The 24,525-nt window shown below is 35.6% G+C and overlaps 1 protein-coding gene across 1 annotated transcript in view; it reads right to left on the bottom strand.

The window, feature by feature from the left end:
- The window catches only part of CHIC1 (cysteine rich hydrophobic domain 1), a 36,517-nt gene extending 16,028 nt beyond the window's left edge, over nucleotides 1–20,489 (bottom strand). The window contains exons 1-3 of the mRNA XM_032474861.1: nucleotides 19,871–20,489; nucleotides 9,980–10,034; nucleotides 3,902–4,057 (exon numbers count right to left, since the gene is read on the bottom strand). Of these exons, the coding sequence (XP_032330752.1) occupies nucleotides 3,902–4,057; nucleotides 9,980–10,034; nucleotides 19,871–20,340 (681 nt within the window). The 5' untranslated portion in view covers nucleotides 20,341–20,489. The remainder of the gene's footprint in view (nucleotides 1–3,901; nucleotides 4,058–9,979; nucleotides 10,035–19,870) is intronic.
- Between the last annotated feature and the right edge of the window lie 4,036 nt (nucleotides 20,490–24,525).

Here is a 24,525-nt window from a genome sequence, read left to right as displayed (position 1 = left end):
GTAACCAAAAAATGAGCTGGGGTGGAAAATATCAGACAAAGTAGATTTTAAGTGAAAAAAAAAAGTGTTACAAGAGAAAAAGATGGACAGTATATGTCTTAATATGCTCAGGCTGCTATGACAAAATATCACATGCAAGGTAGCTTAAACAACAGATACCTATTTCTCAGAGTTCTGGAGTATGGGAAGTCTTAGATCAGAGCGCCGGCAAGGTTGATTGGGATCTGGTGAGAGCCCTCTTCCTGGCTTGTAGACAGCTTACTTCTTGCTGTATCCTCACATGGTAGAGAAACAGAGAGCAAGCTCTCCGGTCTATTCTTATAAGGGCGCTAATTCTGCCATGAGGATCCCACACTCATGATTTCATCTAAACACAATTACCTCCCAAATACCAAAATACCATCCACCTCCAAATACCGTCAGATTAGAGAGGAGGGCTACAACATATGACTTGAGGGAACAAAAACATTAATTCCATAACAATATATTTTGATAAAAATATAAATCTATCAAAGAGAAATGACAATTATAAACATATACATAACTAACAACAGACTTGCAAAATATGTGAAGCAAAAATTGACAAAACTGAAGGGAGAAACAGTTCTACAATAATAGAAACTTCATTACCCCACTTTCAATAATGGATAGATGAAATACACAGAACATTAATAAGGAAATGTAGCACTTGAACAACAGTCAACCAGCTCAATCTGACAGACATACACAGAACCCTCCACCCCACAACAATATAATACAAATTTCTTCTCAAGTGTACATGGACTATTCTCCAGGAGAGGCTGTATGTTATGCCACTAAACAAGCCTCAATGAATTTGAAAAGATTAAAATCATACAAAATATCTTCTCCAGTAACAATGGAATGAAACTACAAATCATAAAAGAAGGAATACAATGTCATTTTCATTTTGCGAGACTGATATAATAGTCCCCTCCGTCTGAACAGCCCTTTCAATTTAGCAAATAACAGAGCAAAAAAGGTAAAGCTTAAAAGTAATTTCAACTGTAATGATGGTGGCGTGAGTAGGCCTGAAAATTGACAGTAACATCACAGTTGTTTCAGTGGTAAATGTAAGGATGGGTAACTGAAAGCCTTCATTACATATATCACGTAGCCACAGAATCCTACCAGAGCCAAGAGAGACTAGGGGCAGCTCAGGACATTCTGATCTGTATTTCTTTGTTTTCAACTAATTTGCTAGGAAAAACGTCCAGTATACTGGTGAATAAAAAAAAGTTCACAAGGCAGACTGTTTACATACAAGTTCTTTTCCTGGAAACATTTTACAATCATTCATTTACACAGCAACCTTGTGACACAGGGCAGAGTAATCATATTATTTCCATTTTATTTTGTGGATGAACACAGACATGACTTCCATAAAACTAGATACCCTCTTAGAGATGGCTAGAGCAAGACGGCAAACTATGGCCCATAGGCCAAATCTGGCCTGTTGCTTCTTTTTCTAAATAAAGTTTTACTGGAACACAGTAACGCTCGCTCATTTATGTATTGTTTATGGCTGCTTTCACACTAAAGCAGCAGAGTGAAGTAGTTGCAACAGAGACCCCTGGCCCACAAAGCCTAAAGTATTTACTATTTGATCCTTTAAAAAAAAGTTTGCCAATCTCTACTAGAAAATTAGAATTCAGTGGGCTGACTGTTATCATACCACTTATCCTAATGTTTCTTATCTCAGGAATAGGAAATTTTGCCTAAGAAACATGATGTAGTCAAGAGAATACAGTGTTAAAAGAGACAAAAACAAAACAAAAATTATTTTTCTGGTTGTGCCATTTACTTTGTGACACTGAGAAAGTTACTTCTCCCTCTCTGGATCTGTTTCCACATCTGCAAAATAAGGGATTTAGGCTATATGAATGCTATTTATCTTTCCAATTAAACTATTATAGTCTATACTACTTAGTTTACAGATCAGGAAGTGGTAGTGAAGGCATAAAAATTCTTAAACTGTTGAATTTTATTTTTTATTTCTCCACGTGGACAAAAAAAAAAGCAGTGAGGCACCTTAAATCTCTTACCACAACTGCCTTAAAAGTGAGTAATATTATCTGATTTTACAGGTGAGGAAACTGAGGCTCCAGAAAGTACAGTGTCCTGCACAAGGTTACCAGTGCTTAGTGCTTCATTGTCTAGTGTGTTAACAACACAGTATGTACAAAATCAAGGGCCATAACTATAAAATGTACAGAGCAAGGCAGATAATGTAAATGCTGGGTAGTTCTGTGGTGAACCAGGGGCCGCATGTCCTATTTAAAGGATGCAGTCACCACTCAGCAAGGGCTGACTGCTGAAATATAGGCATGTGGGTCCAATATTGCCAGATCTTTAGATTTTACAAGAGACGCTGGCTATTTCAAATTTTATTTTAAATATTCTAATTTTTAAATGCCAGCAATTGATTTAAAAATTTAAAAAACAGAGCAAGCTAGATATATTAGCCCACAGGACAAGTTTGCAAATCTGTACTAAATAAACTTTTAAAATTGACAGATTAGTGATCTAAGAATACACTGATATCTCAATTTCAGTGTGAATTTTTAATTAACTAAAGTAATGGGGGATAGGGAGAAATCACAGCATCAGTATTAATCTCATATCAGAAGTGCTCATACTAAAATCACATGATTGAATAAATTGCTTCTTTTTCAGGCCCTGTGGCAGAGGTATTAATAAATAGGCAAAGATGTAAACATGTCATCTGAAAAAAAGATCTTGGATAATATAACAAAAAAAAATCTGTTCTTAGGTAATTGAAATTGACCACATTTGTACAATGAAAAATCTCATAATGAATTTACACTGAGGCTTTAAATATAATGGGTATGGGTTAGAGTTACTGATTTATAACTTTTAAAAGTAAGATATGACAATTAAGGAAAGAAATGTATGTTGTCACATTTTTAACGTATAGAAAACCATCTGAGAATATTGTACATGCTTTGACAAACAATAAACTAAGCTCTATTTAAAATAAAGCTCTGAGCTACTGGTCATGACCAAGGGAATTAATATAATGTCTAGTTTTCCTATTCAAAAAGTCATAGGGGTGGCAGAATTTTGCTATTTGTTTTTTTGAAGTAGATGTTAAGGAGGGCACCAGAGAGATGGAGAGGGAAAAATAATGAGTACTTCTTAGAAACATTTTTGGTTTTTATGAAACAACTGCACCACTAATTATACCCCCATGAGATGCTGTGATTTTGAATATGGTTCAGAAGACTAATTATTATTCAGACGTTTAAATGAAATCATCAGTGTGGTACAGGGAAAAGAACTACAGGTAAAATGAATTAATTTTCTTCACTGGCTTCCGCTAAAAAAAATTAAAGATAGCTTTCTACTAGGGAAAGCACATTCTAAAGAGCAAAACAAAATTTAAAAGAAGATGAGATTACGATAATAGTCTTAAATTGATGACATAACTAGTAATATTATGTTACAATGTTGTTTCAATATGTTCAAAACTAAGCAGGATTTCCCCCACTAACTTTGTAGGTTACTCTCACTTCTGCCTTTCTTCAGATCAGAGGAAGCTCTCTTATCTATCTGTGGCTTGGAAATACTTTAAATCACAGCTTCAGGTTTTCTAACAAGAATAGGTTGCCCAGTTACACTTATATTTCCTTAAGTACTCCACTTTACTTTGCAGATATTTAAAATAATGATGGGAGCCCATATCAAGTGAAGTGTTGATAAATGTTGGTCAAATGACTAAATCTCTCTGTCCCTGAGTTTATCTCTAGAATAAGGATAGCATTGTTATGAGAATTAAATCAATCATGTCCAGTACTTGGTGCACAGCAAGTGTTCAACAAATGTGAGCTCATTATTATTACACAATAAAATGGTTACTCACTCTTTTGTTGAGACAAATAACAGGCCACAGGCTGCAACCCAGTGTACAACAGCAGCAGAGACAACCACACAGCAGCCATTTCACATTGACTGGGAGAGCCTTTTTCAAACATGCATTCACACGGCCAATGCTGGTCTTAAATTCTTCAGGGGCCACCTACAACAAGGGCACAATCTTTAACAATTTGTGGGCAGCTTTCTACTATTTATCCCTAAACCTAAAGAAAATGTTTGTCTTATTACAAATACTTTAAGGAATTACACATATCTAAATATATTTCCTCCCTATCTTCCCCTATAAGTATGTATGATATACTCCTGGATGACACTAGAAAGCAAAACAATGTAATTTTGTGTTTACAGAACTTATTCTGACATTCAAAAACAATCTTCTGAAATTATCAACAATAAAATGACAAAAATAAAATTGGTAGCAAAGGATACTCATCAAGTAATTTCCTTACCAAATGTTTGCATTATTAAGGCAATATTATTTGTCGTCTTCAGTAGCTCTGACTAAAGCTTGAGTAAAACTAGAAGCATAATAGAACAATAAAAACCTAAATACTACCAGAGGAAATAGAATTAAAATTAGATTTTGGCAATATTCCTGGATTACTTTTAAAATGGCAGCTCTCAAACCTTTTCTCCCTGGCAAATTTGCAACATAACAATTTTAACACTTGCCATTGTTTGTAGGGAAAAGCTACACTAACAAAAGACAGTGAGGAGTGATTACATCAAAATGATCTTAATATTCAGCATAAAATGGACTCACAGCTGCTATAAATTTTGGAAGATGAGCAATCCTTAAATATACAAATTGAGTATTTTAAATTATTACCTCCATTCCTTGAAGTAGGTGCTTGCACCTCTCTGTAGACAATGACATAGTCAGTTCAAAGGCAAGAACGTGACAGGCATAATCAGATTTATACCAAAAATTCTGCTTGAAGGTTATATAATTCAAAGGTATACCCAAAATAGTCTGCTTTCAGTGAAACCACAATTTCAGATCACAAAAATGATTCCCTTTCATTTAGAAAGCTGTCCAACTGTAAAATTTATGGGAAATTATGGGGGAAAAAATTCTAGCATCTGGCTGTACAAGCAAAAATTACAACGTTGTTAGGAAAAAAAAGCTGCTGCAAAATAAAAACCCCATTAAGCATGTTTGATATCAAAAATACAGACCTTTGCAACTCTTCCAAGTAAAAACTGTACTAGAGGAATCAATTTATTGCATTTTTGTCTTTTACTAGACCTCTCTTAGAATCAATACTACAAAACACACACTTATTAGAAGATGTTACAAAGATACATGACCACAGAATACCATCATGATTAAAACATTCAGTAATTATATCATCTTTATTAGAATTGTTCATGCCACTCAATAATGTTAATTGCCTAACCCATAAATTTGATTTCTTCCTAATATGTTAACAAATTGCGAAACTGTAAGGCTCAAAACTGTATTTTCAGGAGGAAAGTTAACTAATTTCATTCTTCAATATGACCTAAAGACAATCACTGAGTAAACAGAATTCCACTTCAATGGCTAAATTTCTGGGACAAATATGAAAGTAAATGCAGAGAACCATGCCTTATAACTGAAAATACCAATAGGCTAAGCACATTAAGACAATAAATTAAGATCTAGATTCTAGTTTCCTATTAGTTATGAAAAATCCAAGTAAATTCATTTAATTTTTCTGAGTTTTTGTTTCCCATCTATAAAGTGAGAAAAATAATCTTTGTTTTACATATTACACAGGGAATGGAAATTATACCTTAGGAAGAACCTCCTGAATAGCATGCTTTGAGAAAAGAAGTCAGTGAATCATCTTTCTTACTAGATTTGGAGAAAGAAAAGCAAAGCTCTCTTTTGCATGGAGTATATCACCTGAAGGCAAGGGTTGTGGATCAGGTAACTACTAATACTCCACAGCTTTGTTATACATTCTGTTATAAACAAAAGGATGATCCGCTACATTTTGAATGCAAATTAATGCTCTTCAGTTCTTCAATTCTTTAGAGAAAAGATGCTCTTTTAAAAAGGTACCAAGTTGCTACCTTAAAGTTTACCTCGCAAACAGTGATATTCAACTTCTTTTTCCTTAGTGAATCATGGAGCAATCAAATGGAAATTAAAATAAGGAAGATATATTTATAAATTCAGCTTTAATCTGTAATATAACATTATTGTCAACTCTCTTTAAGTTGTGTATCCAGAAACACTAACACATTTTCAAAAGATGGCAATTCTGATATAAACTCATAAAATTATTAAATCTGCCTGTCTGTCTACAAATTTAAGTGCTTGTAAGCACAATTTATATTTTAAAAGTAAATTTTTTATTTAAAAACTTTTATTTAAAAGTGTATAAGCATAGATGAAAGAAAAAGTAAAGTGGGGCTAAAGCCAGAAATGAATCAATCCAAAAGGTAAAAATTGATTTTTGTTCAAAATTCTGTTAATGAAATAAATTATATGCCAAGGTATATAAAATTTGTTGTAAAATTCATCTTTCATTACATGCTTCTGGAAATGAACTAACAAAAACATTTCTAAAATGTGGCTTCTTCCCCCCCAATACTTTTCACTTTTAACAAATAATATTCGCAATTTGTTCTCTCTTACCATAGACAAAAAGAAAACATTCAAGTTACTAAAACTGAGAATCCAAGTTTTTTGAAGTCATAACAGAAGTATAATGAAAAGAAAACTTTTACTAGAATTTCAAACAACAAACTAAAATTTGCATTTTGACTTTAAAAGGAAGCCAGAATTGTCTTTGAAAAAAACTATTTGAATAACAGTAAAAGTCATAAAACAGAGATAAAGGCGTAGGAAATGAGAATTGGTCAACTCCCAATTTTAAACAATGTGAAAGAAATGTTTAGTTAACTGTGTGGAATCAGAGTTAATAGCATTTTACTCATTTACTTCCATATAATTGAGTATCTATAGTAATGAAGGTTGGATGGAAGCCCTTTACTTTGTAGCTGAACGGCGGGTTGTAAAGAAACATTTAATTCCTTTTGACTTTCTTGGAAAGAAAAAAGAAAACCGCATCATAAAGGTGGGGGAAAGGGTCATAATATTTTATAACAGGATGCAAGAGACTCTGCAAACAGAAGAAAATCTAAGCAAAACCCAGCAGGACTGATTTGCCTCCTTCAATCGTGGGGAACACAATACAATCAATCACTTGTCATATTGGATCACAATAGTAAAGGTGGATTTTATGGTTTATGGTTCCCAACACTGCACACTAATCTACCCATAACACCATTTAATTGTTTCAAGCCGAGGGCTGGAACCTTTTATTTCTTTTCTAAAGTTCTGTGGTTCTTTCATTTTCTGGTCACCAGAATGGTATGTATACACCTGTTTCGTATATCCTATCCTGACAGGACTTATCTTTAGAGAAATGGGGAAACGATCTTTCCCGTGCTTAATATAAAAGATTTTCATTTTATAAGTATTAAAAGCATTAACGCATAAGAAGCACAAAATTAATATTCAGCCACGGAGCTTATCAAAATGGCTTTTTAGGCTCTCAGAGTTCACTCTGTAATTTTGCTTAGTTTAGGCATTAAAAACTAGTTAGAATCTCATTCCTGCTGGAAGATTGTAAAAATGCATATTTATTTTTCTATTTTAGCTACTGCATTTATTCATTTAAAAAATTTTTACACTGCTGTTAAGTCTGGAATTCAAACTTCTTTTCTTTTAGTTTTTTCCTGAAACATGCAAATTCTTTTTGCCTTTTCCCCACAGTTATCAGAGAAGCATTTTGATAATCCAGAATAATTTATGCAAATGAAATAGTGCCTACTGGAGAAATCATCTCATTAAAGAAAAAATGAATAAAAAGAAAATAAGTCACCATGTGACTTTTAAAAACCAGACTTGCAGAATTTCTTTTTGTATTTTTTCATCACCAAACACTAAACTAAGAAAAACATCACAGTATCATTTATGCCTCATCTGATACATGAGAAATTGTGCGTACTTTAAATAATGCACACTAGAATAAATATCCAATCATCATGATATGTGCTACAAAAACGGTCACCTGAAAAGAGTGGATGTCTTTAAGAATAGCTCCTATCCAGATCTTTTAGGTTGTGTGAATGTATACCAAAGGCAGCTTAATATTCCTACTCCTCTAGTTTAAAGAACTGTAAGATCTTTGTGCTGGTGGAATTTCTAGCTTTAGAAGGCTTGGAAAGAAATGAAGAGGTGTGAAGAAGTATTATGAAGATTCCTTGAGGACAGAAAACTGTCCATTTCAAAGATGAGTAATTCTTAATTCTGGGAACTCTAAACTCTGACATATTTTTGATTATTCATTTTCTGGAATTTCTTGGACTTGTAATTTAAACATTTTTTAAAAAACTAAACCAATAATAAAGCTGGATGTAACAGCATAGACAACACGTGTGGCAGCATCAAGGGAAACAAAGAACTTTTCCATTGGAGAGGTTTTAATTCACATTCTCATTAATTTTAATATTCAATTTGCCATCTTTCCACAAATAAATTATTATTCAAGAGGTTTTTTCCACAGCTATGTTTTCAAGTGGAGAAAATTTTATTTATTTATTTATTTATTTAACTTTCATTTCTCTCCCTTCTGTCTTTTGTGCTTTTTTTAAATTGAAGTACAGTTACAATGTGTCAATTTCTGAGGTACAGCACAACATCTCAGTCATGGATATACATATATATTCCATATATTTGTTTTCATATTCTCTTCATTGGGGTTATTACTAGACACAGAACATGTTCCCTGTGCTATACAGCAGAAACTTTTTTTTTTTACATCTATTTTTATATACAGTGGCTAACATCTGCAAATCTCAAACTCCCAAATGGGTATCCCTTCCCACCCCCTTTCCCCTGTAACCATAAGATTGTTTACTATGACTGTGAGTCTGTTTCTGGAGAAAGCATTTATGATTAATTCATAGAATTCAAATCTAAATCTGAACTGCTGCTTCAATTGGTGAATTATTCTAAATGATCAGGATAGGAAGGTAGAACATAATAGAGAGTGAAGCCAAAATCTCAAACCAAAGGGCTCTTTGTATCCTAAAAAGATAAATGGCCACCTATTTTCTGATATTAACTTAGCCAGGGACTATCTCTACTTCCTTATTACTATATGGAATGATTTGACATTATACATTAGGGGAGATAGAAAAGGTCAATAGTCAAGAGAACAAATTATTGGTGGAACCAGAGAATAAACCATTACTCAGATGAATATAAAAGTAGCAAAAGCAACTAAAAATTGAAAGCTGGTGAGTAGAGAAAACTGGAAAAATAATCAAGGTGAAATTGGGGTACACTGATGAAGAGTGATCAATAGCAACCACAAACTTATACTGAGAAGCCAATAAGTAATACGGACAATATACTAGGACGTCTATATATTCTCTTTTTGCCTTAGAGCCTTTTCCTTTGGGCCTAGAAGTTAGCATTACTGTTGTTAAGAGGATTTTCCAAACAGTTTCAAATCCCAGGAAGTCTTTGAATATTGAGCTTCACTGCTGGAAGATACTACTGAATGTAAAGGAAACAGGGAACAAAAAGGTATTAACAATTTATTGCAGTAAGTCCAATTTTAGAAACTCAAATTGTCTAAAAGGCAGAAAAAACATCCAACCAAAAATTTAATTCTTTTGATGTATGACAAATCATATCCCAAGACACTTTACAATTAATAGTGATCCAAAGTTGAACAATGATAACTTCATTAACTCTAAAAACATTAGAAATTACTGACCTAAATGAAAATGATTATAGCTAGCAGTGCTGAGAGAAAAAGGCAAAATTGGAAAAACTTAACAGATAAGTAAATAATGGCTGGCATTAATGAACAATGAACAAAATAACTGGTCATAGGCTAGTAGTCATGGAGATGGCTAACGACACAGCCTCCAGTTACCCTGGCCTCTTATTATTAGACTTCATTATAGTGAGTCAAAGCATTTGTCATAGCACTGAATAAGTCATAAAACAATGCTTTTAGAATTGAAAAGTTCAATGCAAACTCTCACTTACCTTCCCTGTTAGAACTGAGGGAAATTCAGTATCAAACTTGTTGCTCAAGCCAAACCTTAAAAACAAAGACAGAACAAAATATATTCTACATAGTGTATTAACTCTTTCCCTTAAAAAAAAGTTACAAAGCAATGCATTTTTCTTTTGATGTTGTGACTTAAAAACATATCCTAAAAAGAATTTGATATTTACAGAAAATAAATCTCTGACTTTTAATCCAAATTAACAGTAAAAGAAACTTCAGGAGCAAATGTTAAAGTAGGGTTCTAATTAGATCCATGATATGAGATTAAAAATAATAGATTAGAGAAACATTGATACAGAGCTTGAAATATCACAGCTTTTGATTGAAATGTTTCTGGTAAAGCCCACTTTAGTTGATAACTGCTGGAACTAGCTGATGGGTTGTACGTGGGAGTGGATTATACTATTCTTTCTACTTCTGTATACATATGAAAATTTTCCTAATAAAAACTAATATAACCTTTGGAACTATAGAATTTGACAACTTATGATCAGTTACTACTCAGATACTCAAAGATTGAGTCTTATGAATGGCTTTTATGTATATACTCAACCAATTTGGAGAAAACAGATCCGTTTCAAAAGCTCTGATCTCTTCAAGTTATGTTCATTGAAATCTGTACTAAGCCAAAATGATTTTATAAGCCTTTGTTCACCTACTTGTTGATTTTAGTAGGGATAACAAAGGTCACTTCCTGCATGTTATATCAGAGCGACTACAACTTTATGGTAGTGGCTGAGGTGTTGTAAGCAAAAAGGACAAAACACTAACTTTGAATAAAAAGTCCTTGTGAGGTAGGTAATACAGGAACAGTTACCAGGAACTATCTACTCACAGGGGTAGACACTGTGTTATGTAAATATATCACCGTTAAACTTAACAACCCTGCAAGAGAGGTATTGTCACAGACAAGGAGTCTGACAGAAAATTTTTTTTCAAAATGTAATTAATTAAATGAATTGCCCGAAGTTATACATCTAGTAAGAGGGGGAAACCAAAATTCAAATGCTAATCCCTAAGTTCTTTCTGTCCTATATTAAGTTCCCTGAGAAGAGAAATTAAGGCTTATTTATTTTGCTATCTTCCACTATGCTTAGTAGCAAAACGGAATCTAGTAGGTGCTTAATAAGTTAGTTGAATAACAAGGTACTGTATGTCCTATTTGATTCTACTGATTTATGGCACTTTGGTCTTAGGGTCACTTTAAAGACATGTTAAGAATGCAATGTCCACTTAAAACTCTCTGTGAGAATATCATATTATCTTTATATCATTTATGCTAATAGCTCCTTTTCAAGGACACAAGCTAATCTTAAACACAGACTCTCTATACTTAGCGGCTAGCAGTAAGGTACATATCTGTGCATAAATATATTTTACCTTGTATGTTTAGAATGTATTTTAAAACAACAAATTCTGTATTTTAAAATAGTTGAGAAAATTAACAATTATAAAAAGACCTTAAAGTCATTATAAAAAAATTTCATTACTTATCTAGGTGTCAGTACAACATGTAATAAGAACATAATATTCTCATAATAACATTCCCTTTAGATCTATACATAGAGGAGTATAGCCAAACTTAAGAAGGTATATCCCTGTACATGAATTTTTATGGCAACTTTCACACACTGTTTGAGAAACTGACACTCTAGTATTAACAATATATTGGCAATTATATTAATTAATTACTAATTAAGCAATCAATAACATGACAAATATTTAATAGAGCAAGAAACATATTTCATTTAAACTGTATTTAGCTAAATAGTGACTTTATCACTAGTCAAAAAGATGTAATTGAACTCATTATTCCACAAAGAGTAAGTTCTTATTGCATAACAAAGAAATAGATACAGGTTTCATTTTTAGAAAGTAGACATGATACATTTGAAAGTAGAGCTCTATTTCCATACCTTGTCTTTTAGATGCAACGTTAATAACACGTTCCTACATCCATTACAGATTGCTGCCATTACAGCCTTTCCCAGTGGCCATTCTCTTACTAGATATCAAATATGTAGAGGATATAGACAGATGTATTCCGCAAGATGGGTTGGACTATTTCTATTATTTAAAAAAATTTTAAGCTTTGCTATTCTCTTTTTGCATTTATCACTGGACAAATGAACTTTCTTTGCCACCTTAATATCCCCTCCTTTCTTAACCTTTTGAAATTTGACTTTTGATGCTGTCACTTTACTGAAAATAATCTTATTCAATAAATTTATTCAGAAAGATAAGTTCATCTTATTTATTGCCAAATTCAATGTCCTTTTCTCAGAACTTTTCTCCCTGACTTTGCAGCTATTGCTGCTGTTGACCACTCCTTCCCTAACACTCTCCCATTCTTTCACTCTCCTAACACTCTTGTCTTTTACCTAAGTTTAGCTTTCAGTCATCTGTTTCTCTTTCTAAAGGAACTATAACAGTTCATCTGCTTTTAATGGCTTTGGCAATTACTTCTATGCTAATAGTCATCAACTCTGTATCTCCAGTTCTGTATTTTCCAACATGCTCTAGTCCCTCATCTCTAACTGCATACTAAAAATTTCTATTTGGATATCTTGCTACAAAATAATACACCTTCAGTGAAAAACGTCTAAAATTAAATGTTATCTTTTATTGGAAACTGGCTCCCCCCTTTCAAATTCCTCATCTCTATCAATGGCAGATCGACTCTCTTTAACCTAGATCTTGGTATCGTTTTTGCATCTTCTCTCTCCTATTTTTTGTACTGTGCTTATATCCAAGTGGTTCCCAGTCCTGTTATTTGTTCCTTTGAAATCATTCTCATAACATTTTCTTCCTTTCTGGTGCCACTGCCATGTTGGCTCTCGTCTTTGCTCATGTGGTTCCTCTTGCTTCCTGTCCCTAGTTGAAATCCAACATGCAGCCCTTTAGGCTCAAGTCAAGTTCCAACCCCTGCTGGAATGCCTTGGATGCTCAAGCCTTCATGGATTTCCCCCTTTCTCTGAACACTCATAGCCAATTTTAATCTGTACTATACAATTCAACAGTCAACAAAACATTTTCTTTTATTCTTTGCTGATCCACATCAATACCTTAAAGGTAATTTTCCTGTTAACTTCGTAAAGCAAGGCCTATACTTTGCTTTTTCTGTATTCTTCATAGTGCTTAGCCCAGTGCTCAGCTTCTGAAGAAATGCTTGCTAAATTCACATTACAAATTTTCTTCTCTAATATAAAAAGGGATTGCCTTTTCTAAAATAAAAAGTATATTAGAAGTGGTAAGGAAAATATCATTCTACCTCTTAAAATATTTCATTATGGCCTACATTTATCTACTTCAAAAGGTATAAAGATAGGCAAACTAGGCCCAACATATTCTCATAATTTTGGCTAAAAGGCAGTAGCAATTCTGTTCTTTCCTACCAAGGATTTCTTTCTTTAACTTCTCCACTAGATACTTAGCACTTAAAAAGAGTACTTAACTTGGGTGGGGGAGGGTATAGCTCAGTGGCAGAGTGCATGTGCATGAGGTCCTGGGTTCTATCCCCAATAACTCCAATAAAAAAAATAATAGATAAACTTAATTTGTACCCCACTCCAAAACCAAAACCAAAACCAAACCAAACCAAACAGTACTTAAATCATCTTAGGCACAACATTTTACTTAGTAGCTACTAAGAAAGTGTTGAAATGACTGTTGCTAAATAAACACCTCAGCTCTGTTTCATGAGCAAACCAGTAAGTTAAGAAGTGTGAGTCCACAGAAGTTAGACAAGCTCATCTACGCATTACTGATCAGAGACAAACGTTAGTTAAGATGTGGAGTTGTTCAGCATTAGACAAAGGCACTTGGAAACTGCTCACATTGTCATTTGAATAGCTTCATTAAATACAGAGCCTATTATGGGTTTGAAGCTGACCCAGCTGGTGGTTCTTATTGATTGTATTTTACTTGTCAAGTGTCTCCAATACCCCCAATTTTAATTTCTTAGATAATTCTTTGGAGTAGAGGAAACTGAGGCAAAGAAGTTGCTCTTAGTTGCTCTTAGTTGCTCTTCCCTCTCCTCTCCCTCCCTACACCCCTCACTGATTTTAATTCTCTTGAAAATGGCTATACATCAGCCTTTGAAAACCTCGCACAAGTTAAAGTTCATGTGTTCCGGTTGTTTAAGAAAACAGATCAAAGTGTAGTATAATTCTGCCAACAAGAAACATGACTTCACTAGAAAACTATGCACTCACAGTAACACTGATTCTGAAACATGTGCATTAAACTCTATTTACCAAACCAAGGACAAGGAAAATCTATGCCATACAATTAAGAGATTTTTTAAAATTGCAGACAAATTTATTTAATCTTCCATATGGAAATAATCATGTCCTGCTGCTGTAAAATAATGTAAAATGACACATTACCTACCACAGTTTCAGTATTGTTAAAGACTAAAATCTTATAAAATATGTACCTTATACAAACACAAATTAACAATGCTTCACTGTAATTCCTCAAAGACAGCTGTTTGCGGAAAAAGCATTCATTCCATTCATTGATTTGAGAAGTATCAACATTTGTAGTGCTCTGTAAGTTTTTGCAGAAATGTACTATTTGGAAAATCTGGCCGTATTTTTCAATTTTATACATAATAACTTCATCTCTTTTAGATTAATCTTAAAGAGAATTTTACATATCCTTGAGATTGGTAACCTCTCATCTCTGCTAACTTCTATATACAGCTGTACTATCAATTATCTATATATTTTAAGTAAGGTATGGTAATACCTATAAATAAGAAAAAAACTCATGAGATGTAATTTTCCTTATATTTCAATACATTGGATCCAAATATTTATCTTAAAAATATCAAGAAAAAAAAGATTGACACTAACTTATATCCCTCAGAGGTATAGTATTTCTGAAACACCTGATACTCCCAAGAGACATTTCATTATTTCTGTTTCTAAAACTTCAAATCTGTGGGAGTTAATTTAGCTATATATTTTTTTTTAATTTGGAAAAAGATCCCCAAATATCCATTTATGATTGTCATCATCTCAGATTAGGAATTACAATTACTGGGGTTATGGCATTCTACTTCTCAAAAAATTATAATTGATTGATGAGACATTAAAAGATTACTATCTTGTTAAAGTAACTAGAAAACCAGTATGTTAAGATGATCCATGTAGACAGGGGTATTCTGACACACAGGGGTTTGCTCAACAAACCTTTCAGAGATAAGGCTATACCATATCCTCTCCCTCCATCTGGTGGGTTATCCTTTTCTTTTCTTTTCTTTTCTTTTTTCTTTCCTCTTCTCTTCTCTCCTCTCCTTTTCTTTTCTCTTCTTTTCTTTCTTCCTACCTACCTACCACCTACCTACCTACTTACCTATCTCTATGCTCAGAAAACAAGAACTCTTCAGATGATTCAATTAACTAGTATTTGCTGAGGGCCTATAATATAGCACATGCTATGGTAGGCATATTGAATTTTACTAAAGTGAACCAATATTCATTCAACTCACTTTTACTGAGTGTCTACTTCAGTGCCTAGCCTACTGTGCTAGGCACTGAGGATTCAGAGGGAACCAGAGATTGTTCCTGCTATTTCAGCTTACAATTTAGTTATGGCAGAGAAGTCTTGCAGAAGGTGTCACATACGGGGTGAGGGTGGTGAGTACTGGAATTCTAGATGTAGGTCCCAGCTTGAGCAGAGGCAAAGAGGTAAGAAACAGCATGCTATGGAACAGGAAAATACAAGCTGAAAGGGGAAATGTCAGAAGATTTGGCTGATAGATAGGCAGGGTGCAGTTCTATCCTCCATGTTATAGAGCTTAGACTTGATCCCCCAGGTGAAGGGAAAACCACAGAAGTCTTAAACAGGAAAGTGGTGTCTCCATCTAGCAGCAGGCTGAGGGATGGATGTGGAGGCGACAAGGATGAAGGCAAGGTGAAAGGGGCCTGAATCAGGAAAGTGGTGGTAGGGAGGAAAAGAGGAAAATTTTAGGTCATATATTATTAATACATGCTGACTGCTTAGCTGTGAGAAGTGTGAGTAGAAGAGAAGAATCAAAGGTGAATATTGGGATAGGGGGAGGTATATTTAACAGAGTTGGAGAACAAAGAAATAGGAGGGATATTCTGAGGGGTTGGGATGGGGGTGTGAGAGGATGTGGGGGGATGAGTTCTGTTTTGACTGTGTTGAATTTAAGATGTCAGTGAGCTATCAGGTGAGGAAACCTAGATTAGAGTCTGAGCATAGTCTGGTACAGTGATACATATTTGAGAGACATCAGATAATTGAAACCATGAGTCAAAATGAGACCATCTAGACAGAGTAGGGAATGAGAAGAATAGTGGGCTGAGAACAAAACTCTGGAGATCACTGGTATTCAAGGGGCAAGGGAGGAAGGGAAACTCACGAATGAGACAGTAAAGGAACAACCAGAAAAATATAAGGAGAACCAGGGAGAGGGAAAAGGCCAAGGAATTCTCAGGTTTGCTTGGCAGGCAAATTTTTTTTTTTTTTAATCAGAATTTGAATACCTTTAGGCAAAACATATACCTTCCAGATCAACGAATGCCCCATCATTACTCATGGTGCACCATTTTTCTGTCACCTGTTTTGCCTCTTAAGACCTGTGTTTGTGACCCCTGGAGTAGAAGCCTCTGAGAAAGAGGCAGTCATTATAAATCTCATTTGCATCAGAGAGGACCAGAAAGATAGGGAGTTGAAGATGCCCACTAATTTAGCAACAGAGGGTCATGGTGATCTTAATGAGGCCGGTTTGTGTGTGGTCATGGTGGTAGAATCCAGATTACACAGGGGTGAAGAGGAAACAGATATGGTGAATGTAGCTACTCTTAAGAAACTTGGAGAAAGTAGGAAGAGAGACTAGATAATAGCTAATGGGGAATGTAGGTCTAGGAAGACTTTTATTTTGTTTTTAAAGAATTAGAGAGACTCAGTATGTTTATAGACTGAGTCGAGTGAGGTAATATTATAGAGACAGGGCCTGCCTGGGAGGAGGCTGGAAGAGAAGGGTATGGAAGGCAGCAGTGGAGGGGTGAGCTTTGAACAAGTGGAGGGACCCCTTGACCTCTGAGTCTGGAGGAAGAGAGCACAGGATTTCAAACCTAATTAAGATCCAATGCAGGTTTTTCAGCAGGAAAGCAACATGATTAAATTGTATTTTAAGAAAATTAGTTTGGCACAAGCATGTAAGAGGGATTGGAGTGGGAAGAGGTGGCAGACTGTGGCCATAATTCAAGCAGGAGATGATGGCGATCCAAACTAGAGAGGTGCCAGTAAAAATGGAGAACATGAATAATCTAATAGACATTTTAAAAGGCATGATAACATAATTCTGAGACAGATTGGCATAGGACAATTCAAGGAGAAGGAAGAGTTAAAATGACTCAAGGATTTGAAATATTACCCTGGAAGACTGGAATGGTAGTATTAGGATCAGAAATGGGGCAAGTGGAATGCACAGCCATTGTGGGGAGGGAAAATATTGGGCTTAAGCTATACTGAGTTTGAGGTGATGGCTCTCAAAATTTTCTTAAATGGAGTACTGGGAATAGAACCCAGCACCTCGTGCATGATAAGCAAGCACTCTACCACTGAGCTATTACCTACCCCCCTCAAATTTTAAACTTTGAAAAGAAAGAACATCCTCTAAAGAACAGATGACTGCACAGGGAATGAAAAAAAAAAAAGGGGTGGGAAAGAATAAGAAATATTTCATTCAGATAGGGCAACTAATACTCACATGCCAGAAAAAAAACTAAACAGAGCTGATATTTTAGACATCTCAGAATTAGATTAACTATTTCCTAAGGCTCTTACTTTACCTCTTGTAAGGAAGGTTTTACAATCGTAGAAAGACCAGTTTCTCAGATCCAGTAAAACTTTCTCCTAAACATTTAAACTTTTCTTCAAATCTCAGACATTTAACATCAAACGTGCCTTCTAGGTAAGAGAATGCGTACAATATAACTAAATGATTTTCCAAACTATATACCTTGGTTAGCAATTCAACTATCAGTTTGCTGCTTTTCAGGTTTTGGCTTCAATTAATATCAACAGTTACTATGAGCACTACTATTTCATATTCCTTATTCTAGAAGTTTTAAGCTGCCCGGGACACAAGGGTCTGGGCATGGCAAGTGTCAGTGCTTTACTTTCAATTGAAAATAGACCGCTAAGTGTTGTGTGAAAAGTAGAATGGAACCACAAATAAGTTTCAGGGAACTTAAATTCTGTTTTCTTGCTCGTTCTTTGTTTTCTGAATTTTAGAAAATAATGAGGGGGAGAAGTGTGGAATTTAAAATTATGGACTGGAATAAAAAACCTTTTTCTGTTCAGTCATGTGAAATAATCTGCATGAAAGTAACCTCAGGCGCCAGAATCATAATTAATTTGAGTAATAAATTGTCTCCCTAGTGATGAAAGGAATGGAAGTAAAACAGCGCAGTAAGCTGGCATCTGAACATTGCAGGCTATCTGCAAAATTCTTGGACTAAGAAAAATTGTGTTAAAATTGCCTAACCAAAAGGCAGTTCTAAAAATCTCCCCAACTCTTCAACAATTTCAAAATCTTTTTTAATATATTTCATGCAAACACCACAAAAGTATATTGCTAAAAATACTCAGTGTGTCAAAATTAAAAGCTAACATGATGAGGGAAGGTGGTGCATAATATGATTTCAGATAATATGAACTCAACTGAAAGCCAGAGGAGCTAGGTGAGCCATTATCAAAATTAGAGGCAGCGTGATTTGATAGTAAAAAAAAAAAGTCTTATTTTAAAAATGCAGTAAATGCTAGCACAGTTAAGAGGATGAACATGACACAATACTCAAACTTCCAAGTATTTATAGTCCAAGCACATAAAAATGAGAACGCACTCTTCAAAGACCAGAGGACTATCAAAATTTTCCTTTGCTTTGCAACTACTATGCTATGAGGTCCCTCCCCCTTTTCTTTTCTCAAATATGATCCAAGATTTCAATTAAAAAATAACCCTGTGTAAGTTTTCAAAAAATCATTCTCCTGGGGGACTAATTTCCATATATATTTAATATTTGGGCATACAAAATATCCTGAAGGTATCTTAAATTATCTCAGAGCTGAAAGGCTTTAGAAATCATCTAACCTAAACCCCTCATTTTACCGATGGAGAAATCAAGGCCCAGAAATGGGAAGTAACCTGACCAAGGTCACAGGGCCAGTAAGAAGCAAAGCTGGGACTAACATCCAGAAGCCCTCATTCTCAATACATTGCTCTTTCTTCCTTTCATAGCTGCCTCTCAACCTGAACCTCTAACTGTGATACCTAAGGAATGTCAGAGTGAGGAGTGATCAAGGCATAGAAAGGACTGTTGTATTCATTTACATAAGGATTAAATAGGGAGAATGGATGGGTGAATATGTGGGTGGGTGGGTGGATATTCGCCAGTGTTATTCACAAAATACATTACGTCTCTATTTTGAAGCGTCCAAGCCTAGGTCCTGTCACTTGTTACAGCAGTCACCGTGTTCCACTAGACAATCTTAGCAGCAAAGAATCCGCTGGTACATTCTGCAGTTTAAAGACTATTCATGGCCAGCATACACAGAAGCAAGGAGATTACCCCTACTTCAATTCCTCTGGCTCCCAACCCCCTAACTTCCCCGTCCTACGCTCCCTCTTTACCTGGTGCATCACATTTGCATTATCCTCACTTCCTTTTCACCTATCTCCCTCGGTTTCTCCATTTAGACCAGGTGTCCTTTCCTAACCGTATACCTCAGCCAGCCCTCCCCCACTCCACAGGCCCCCTCGATCACCTTATTTCTCTGCCGCCAAATCTCAGCTTTTTCAAACCCCATGGTCCCCTCTCGCTTACACAGTGATGTGGCCGGCGCCCCGCACCAATACAGGGTCGGGGGCATATCTCCGCAGATGCTCCTCGCTCACCACCCGAGGCGGGGGCGGCGTCTCCTCCACCTCTTCTTCTTCTTCCTCCTCCTCCTCTTCTTCCTCCTCCTCCTCCTCCTCATCTTCCTCGTCATCGTCGGGCCCCGATACCGACGACGACGACGACGGCGACGACGACGACGTTGCCGCTTCTTCTTCCTCCTCCTCCTCCAGTTCCGAGATGGTGTCGAACTCCGCCATGTTGGGCAGCAGGATGCTCATCACGTGACCTCTCGATCGCCGCCACCCTGAGGGAGAAGAGTTTAAACCTGCTGAGGTGCTGGAAGAGGAGGGGGAACGAAATGCCGAGAAAGAGGAGGGAGGTAGGGACAGGATTTGAGGAGATGCGCCTGCGTGGTGGGGTAGACGAGGGTGGAGGGGTGTTGGAGGCGGGGGCATGAGGGAGAGGAGCAAAATCAGTGTACGCTTGCGCGGCTCCGGGGAAGGGGGGCGTTAGAGGTAAACTCCAGGGAATTATCGAGGTCCGTCCAGTCTGCGGGTGCTGATCTTAATGCTGCTGTTTGGCTTCTGCTTGTATCCGGGGGACGTATCTTCTGGTTTTACTTCCTATTAATTCATAGTGGGTATTATTACCCGCTTTCCCTCCAGGGCAGGGAAAAGATATTCTGTAAAAGTGAGGTTAGAACTTTGCCCCATTTATCTCAAGGTGTATACCAATCCCTTAACGTTTGTTCAACGTTACAGTTTAAAAGGCTTTTGCAGCAGAACTTTGCCACACCCTGGGAGGCATTTTAATTAACATTTTACAGAAGAGGAAACTTTCTATTACTACTTCTACAATGTAATACTTATGGAGGACTTAGTGTCAGGGAGTGTGCTAAGCGGTCTATGCATATCTCATTTAATATTTCACAACTCTGAGATATGTACCACGATGATCTCATTTTACAGGTGGGAAACCTCCATGCAGAGAGTAACTTGCCCAAGGTCATGGAGTTACTAAAAGACAGACCTAGTTTTAAACTTGGAGCAGGGAGGGGGGCTCTTCTGATTCCAGAAGCCCAGTATTCTTAACCAAAGGGCTATATTGACTGAAGTTGTTTGAAAGGGCTTTGTAGAGTGATGCCTTTTGGGCTGTTTCTTGAAACATATTTGAATTTTTGAGATTATTTGGGGGGGCATTCTAACCTAAGGAAACAGTAATTAACAACATCCATTTTCCAGACACCACCGGGCTAGACTCTTTCACATACAGTACCTTAGCTAACCCTTAAACAATCCTGTGACGTAAACATTATCATTATCTATTTTATAGATGGCAAAACAGTCTCAGGAAGTTTAATTTATTAAGGTGACCTTTTGTCCAAAATTTTACACTTCAGATATTTTATGCTGTCTTCTCCACACCCACTCACATGTTGTAGAAATCACATGTTTAGAGTTTTTAATCCATGTCTCAAACTATTTCATACTTGGCAGCAGTACAAAAGTTCATGTCATAGTTCTGAGATCCTTGGGATCTGTGTGAAAGTAAAGTCACACAGCTGCTAAGTAATAAAACAAATACTGTAATCCAGGTATTCTAATATCAGCTTCACTACTCTTTATGCTACACTACAACTGCATCCCAATGAGATGGTGAGACAGGATACAGATGTAGCTACACTTAAATTTAGGGTGAGCATTATATTAGCAGTATAGCAGTAAAAACAAAGCATTTAGGATGTGTGAGGGAGGAAGAAATTAGTTCTATGAAAGGCACTGATCAAACCATCATCATTATCAAGGAGTTTGTGTTATTAAAATGGAAAAAAATTATTGTACGTAAAAGCTTGTTTCAGAACTTTAAAAATAAGTTGCAACACAATCAGTAAGCAACAAAATCTAGTTCTTTATATCGTAGAGAACTTCATCTACTAGCCAGAAATTATAATTAAAGATGGAACCTTAAGTATTTTATAATAGCCTTCTGGCAAGACATATATCTGTTTTTCTTGGGCATTAATAAATAATGTGTCGTATGTCATTTATCAGAGCAAAATGCTTTAGACTTAAGATCAAATCAATATTCTGTGCCAGTTCTTCTCTTTCAAAAAGCAAAAAAGCCATAAGCGATACTGAAAAAATTTCAAATATATTATCCACAAAGATCTTCTATGTCAATCTCTAGAGGGAAGTATTTTGCTAATTACTGCTTAGATGGTAGTTTCTCCTTTTCACCACTCATGATTAAACTAGGAAGGGATATTTGAAGGGAAAGGACTATAAGGGGTGGACTTGTGATAAGTGCAAATGAGTTATTGGAACTATGGTTAAAGTGAAGAAATGATGGCTGTAGGAGATGGGAGGGAAGGAGATGGAGGATGCAGTTCCTCAGTCAAAATGGAAAGAGGCCCCTGAGACTTAGATGTCAAAAGGACAAAGCAATTCAGAGAAGTGCTATGCTTGGAGAAACTCACAAGTATATTCATATCTGCTCATCTGTTTTCCTGTACACATACAGCGGGCTAAAAAGGCATATATGATTCCAAAGGTAATTTGTTTTGCTGAACAAATTTTGGAATTGGCCCAGCTGAGAAAAACACATTTTATCAGCACACACAAGAAACAACATGATTTTTAAATGATACTTTAGCAACCATCAAGGATAGTAAAGCTAGGAGTGAATGGAGAAGAAAGCAAGCCATGTGACTTTCTGTCTGATGTGCTAAGCAGGGCATTGGGTAATTCTCCCATCTGATAGGTGGGGACCTGAAGCAAGAGGTTTAAGCATCTGAAGGGGTTTCAACCTTAAAAAAGCTGAAAAGAATGGCAAGTTTCAAAAGACAGCTCCCTTCTTTCCTCCCTTCCTTCCTTCCCTCCTTCCTTCCCTCCTTCCTTCCTTCCTTCCTTCCTTCTTTCTTTCCTTCCTTCCTTTCCTCTATCTATCTATCTATCTATCTATCTATCTATCTAAGCATATGACAGTGATTTTAGTGCATTTACAGAGTTGTGCAGCTATCACTACAAATTTATTTTAGAACATTTCTGTCCCATTCAAAAGAAATCACTATCCCATTTTCACTCATTCCCCATTCTTTACCCCTAGCCCCAGGCAATAATTAATTCACTTTCTGTCTCTATAGATTTCTTTTCCAGACATTTCAAACAAATTGGATTATATAATATCTGCTCTTTTGTGTCTAGCTTCTTTCACTTAACATAATGTTTTTGGGATTCGTCCATGTTGTGTCTTGTTTGAGCACTTCATTCCTTTTAATTGATGAATAGTATGCCATTGTAAGGATATATCACATTTTGTTTATTCATTCATCAATTGATGACATTTGGGTTGCTTCAACTGTTTGAATATTATGCTATGAAAATTCACATACAAGTCCTTGTGTGAACATATGTTTTAATTACTCTAGGGTAGATACCTATGAGTAGAATTGCTGAGACATATGGTAAAACTGTTGAATTTAAGAAAACTGCCAAACTGTTTTCCAAAGTTGCTCAGTTTACATGCCCACCAGCAATAAATGAGGCTTCCATTTTCTCCACATCCTCTTCAACATTTGTTATTGTCTATCTTTTTGATTATAGCTATTCTTTTGAGCATGAAATGCTGTTACATTGTAGTTTTACTTTGCATTCCCTAATGACTGATGATGTTGAGCATCTTTTCATATACTTGTTGTCCATTTGTATACCACCTTTGATAAAATGTCTATTCAAATCTTTTAAAAACTTTAAAAAATTAAACGTTTTTTAAGATAATTGGAGATTTATGTATAGTTGTAAAAAATAATACAGCGTGGTCCTGTTTAACCCCTTACTCAGTATCCCCGAATGATAACATCTTGCATAGCTAACTATAGTACACTATCACAACCACGAAACTGACATTGATACAGTCCACCCATTTTACTTGGATTTCCAGTCATACACGTACTCATTTTTGTGTGTGTATTTTGTTCTATACAATTTTATTGTAGGTATAGGTTTGTATGACCACCACCATAGTCAAGATACAGAACATTTACATCACAACAAGAATCCCTCTTGTATCCTTTTATAACCACCTCCCCTCTTTTCACAACCATTAAACTGTTTACTGCCTATAGTTGTAATTTCAAGACTATTATGTAAATTGTATCACACAGTACATAACCTTTGGGGCTTGGCCTTATTCACTCAGTATACTTCTAAGATTCATCTAGGTTATTGGGTGTATCGATGGTCCATTCCTTTTTATTGATGCATAATATTCCACAGTACAGATGCACTGCAGTTTGTTCAGTTCTTCACCTACTGAAAGACATCTAGGATTTTCCCCAGATTTTGGCTCTTAAGAATAAGATTACTATGAACATTTGTGTATAGCTTTTTGCCCTTTTGAAAATTTGGTTGTTTACTTATTATTAAGTTATAAAGTATCCTTTCTACATCCTAGATAAAAGTTCTTTGTCAGATATATGGTGTACAAATATTTTCTCTCAGTCTGTGGCTTGCCTTTTCATGTTGTCACTTGAAATGAAAAAATTTTCAATTTTGATAAAATCCAATTCATCAATTTTTCTTTTATCCTTTTGTGCCTTTGATGATATATCTAAGAAAATTTTGTCTAACACAATTTCAAAA

Source organism: Camelus ferus, chromosome X (assembly GCF_009834535.1).
Source record: "Camelus ferus isolate YT-003-E chromosome X, BCGSAC_Cfer_1.0, whole genome shotgun sequence".
Classification (NCBI taxonomy): domain Eukaryota; kingdom Metazoa; phylum Chordata; class Mammalia; order Artiodactyla; family Camelidae; genus Camelus; species Camelus ferus.
This window is presented reverse-complemented; position numbering and strand designations above follow the sequence as displayed.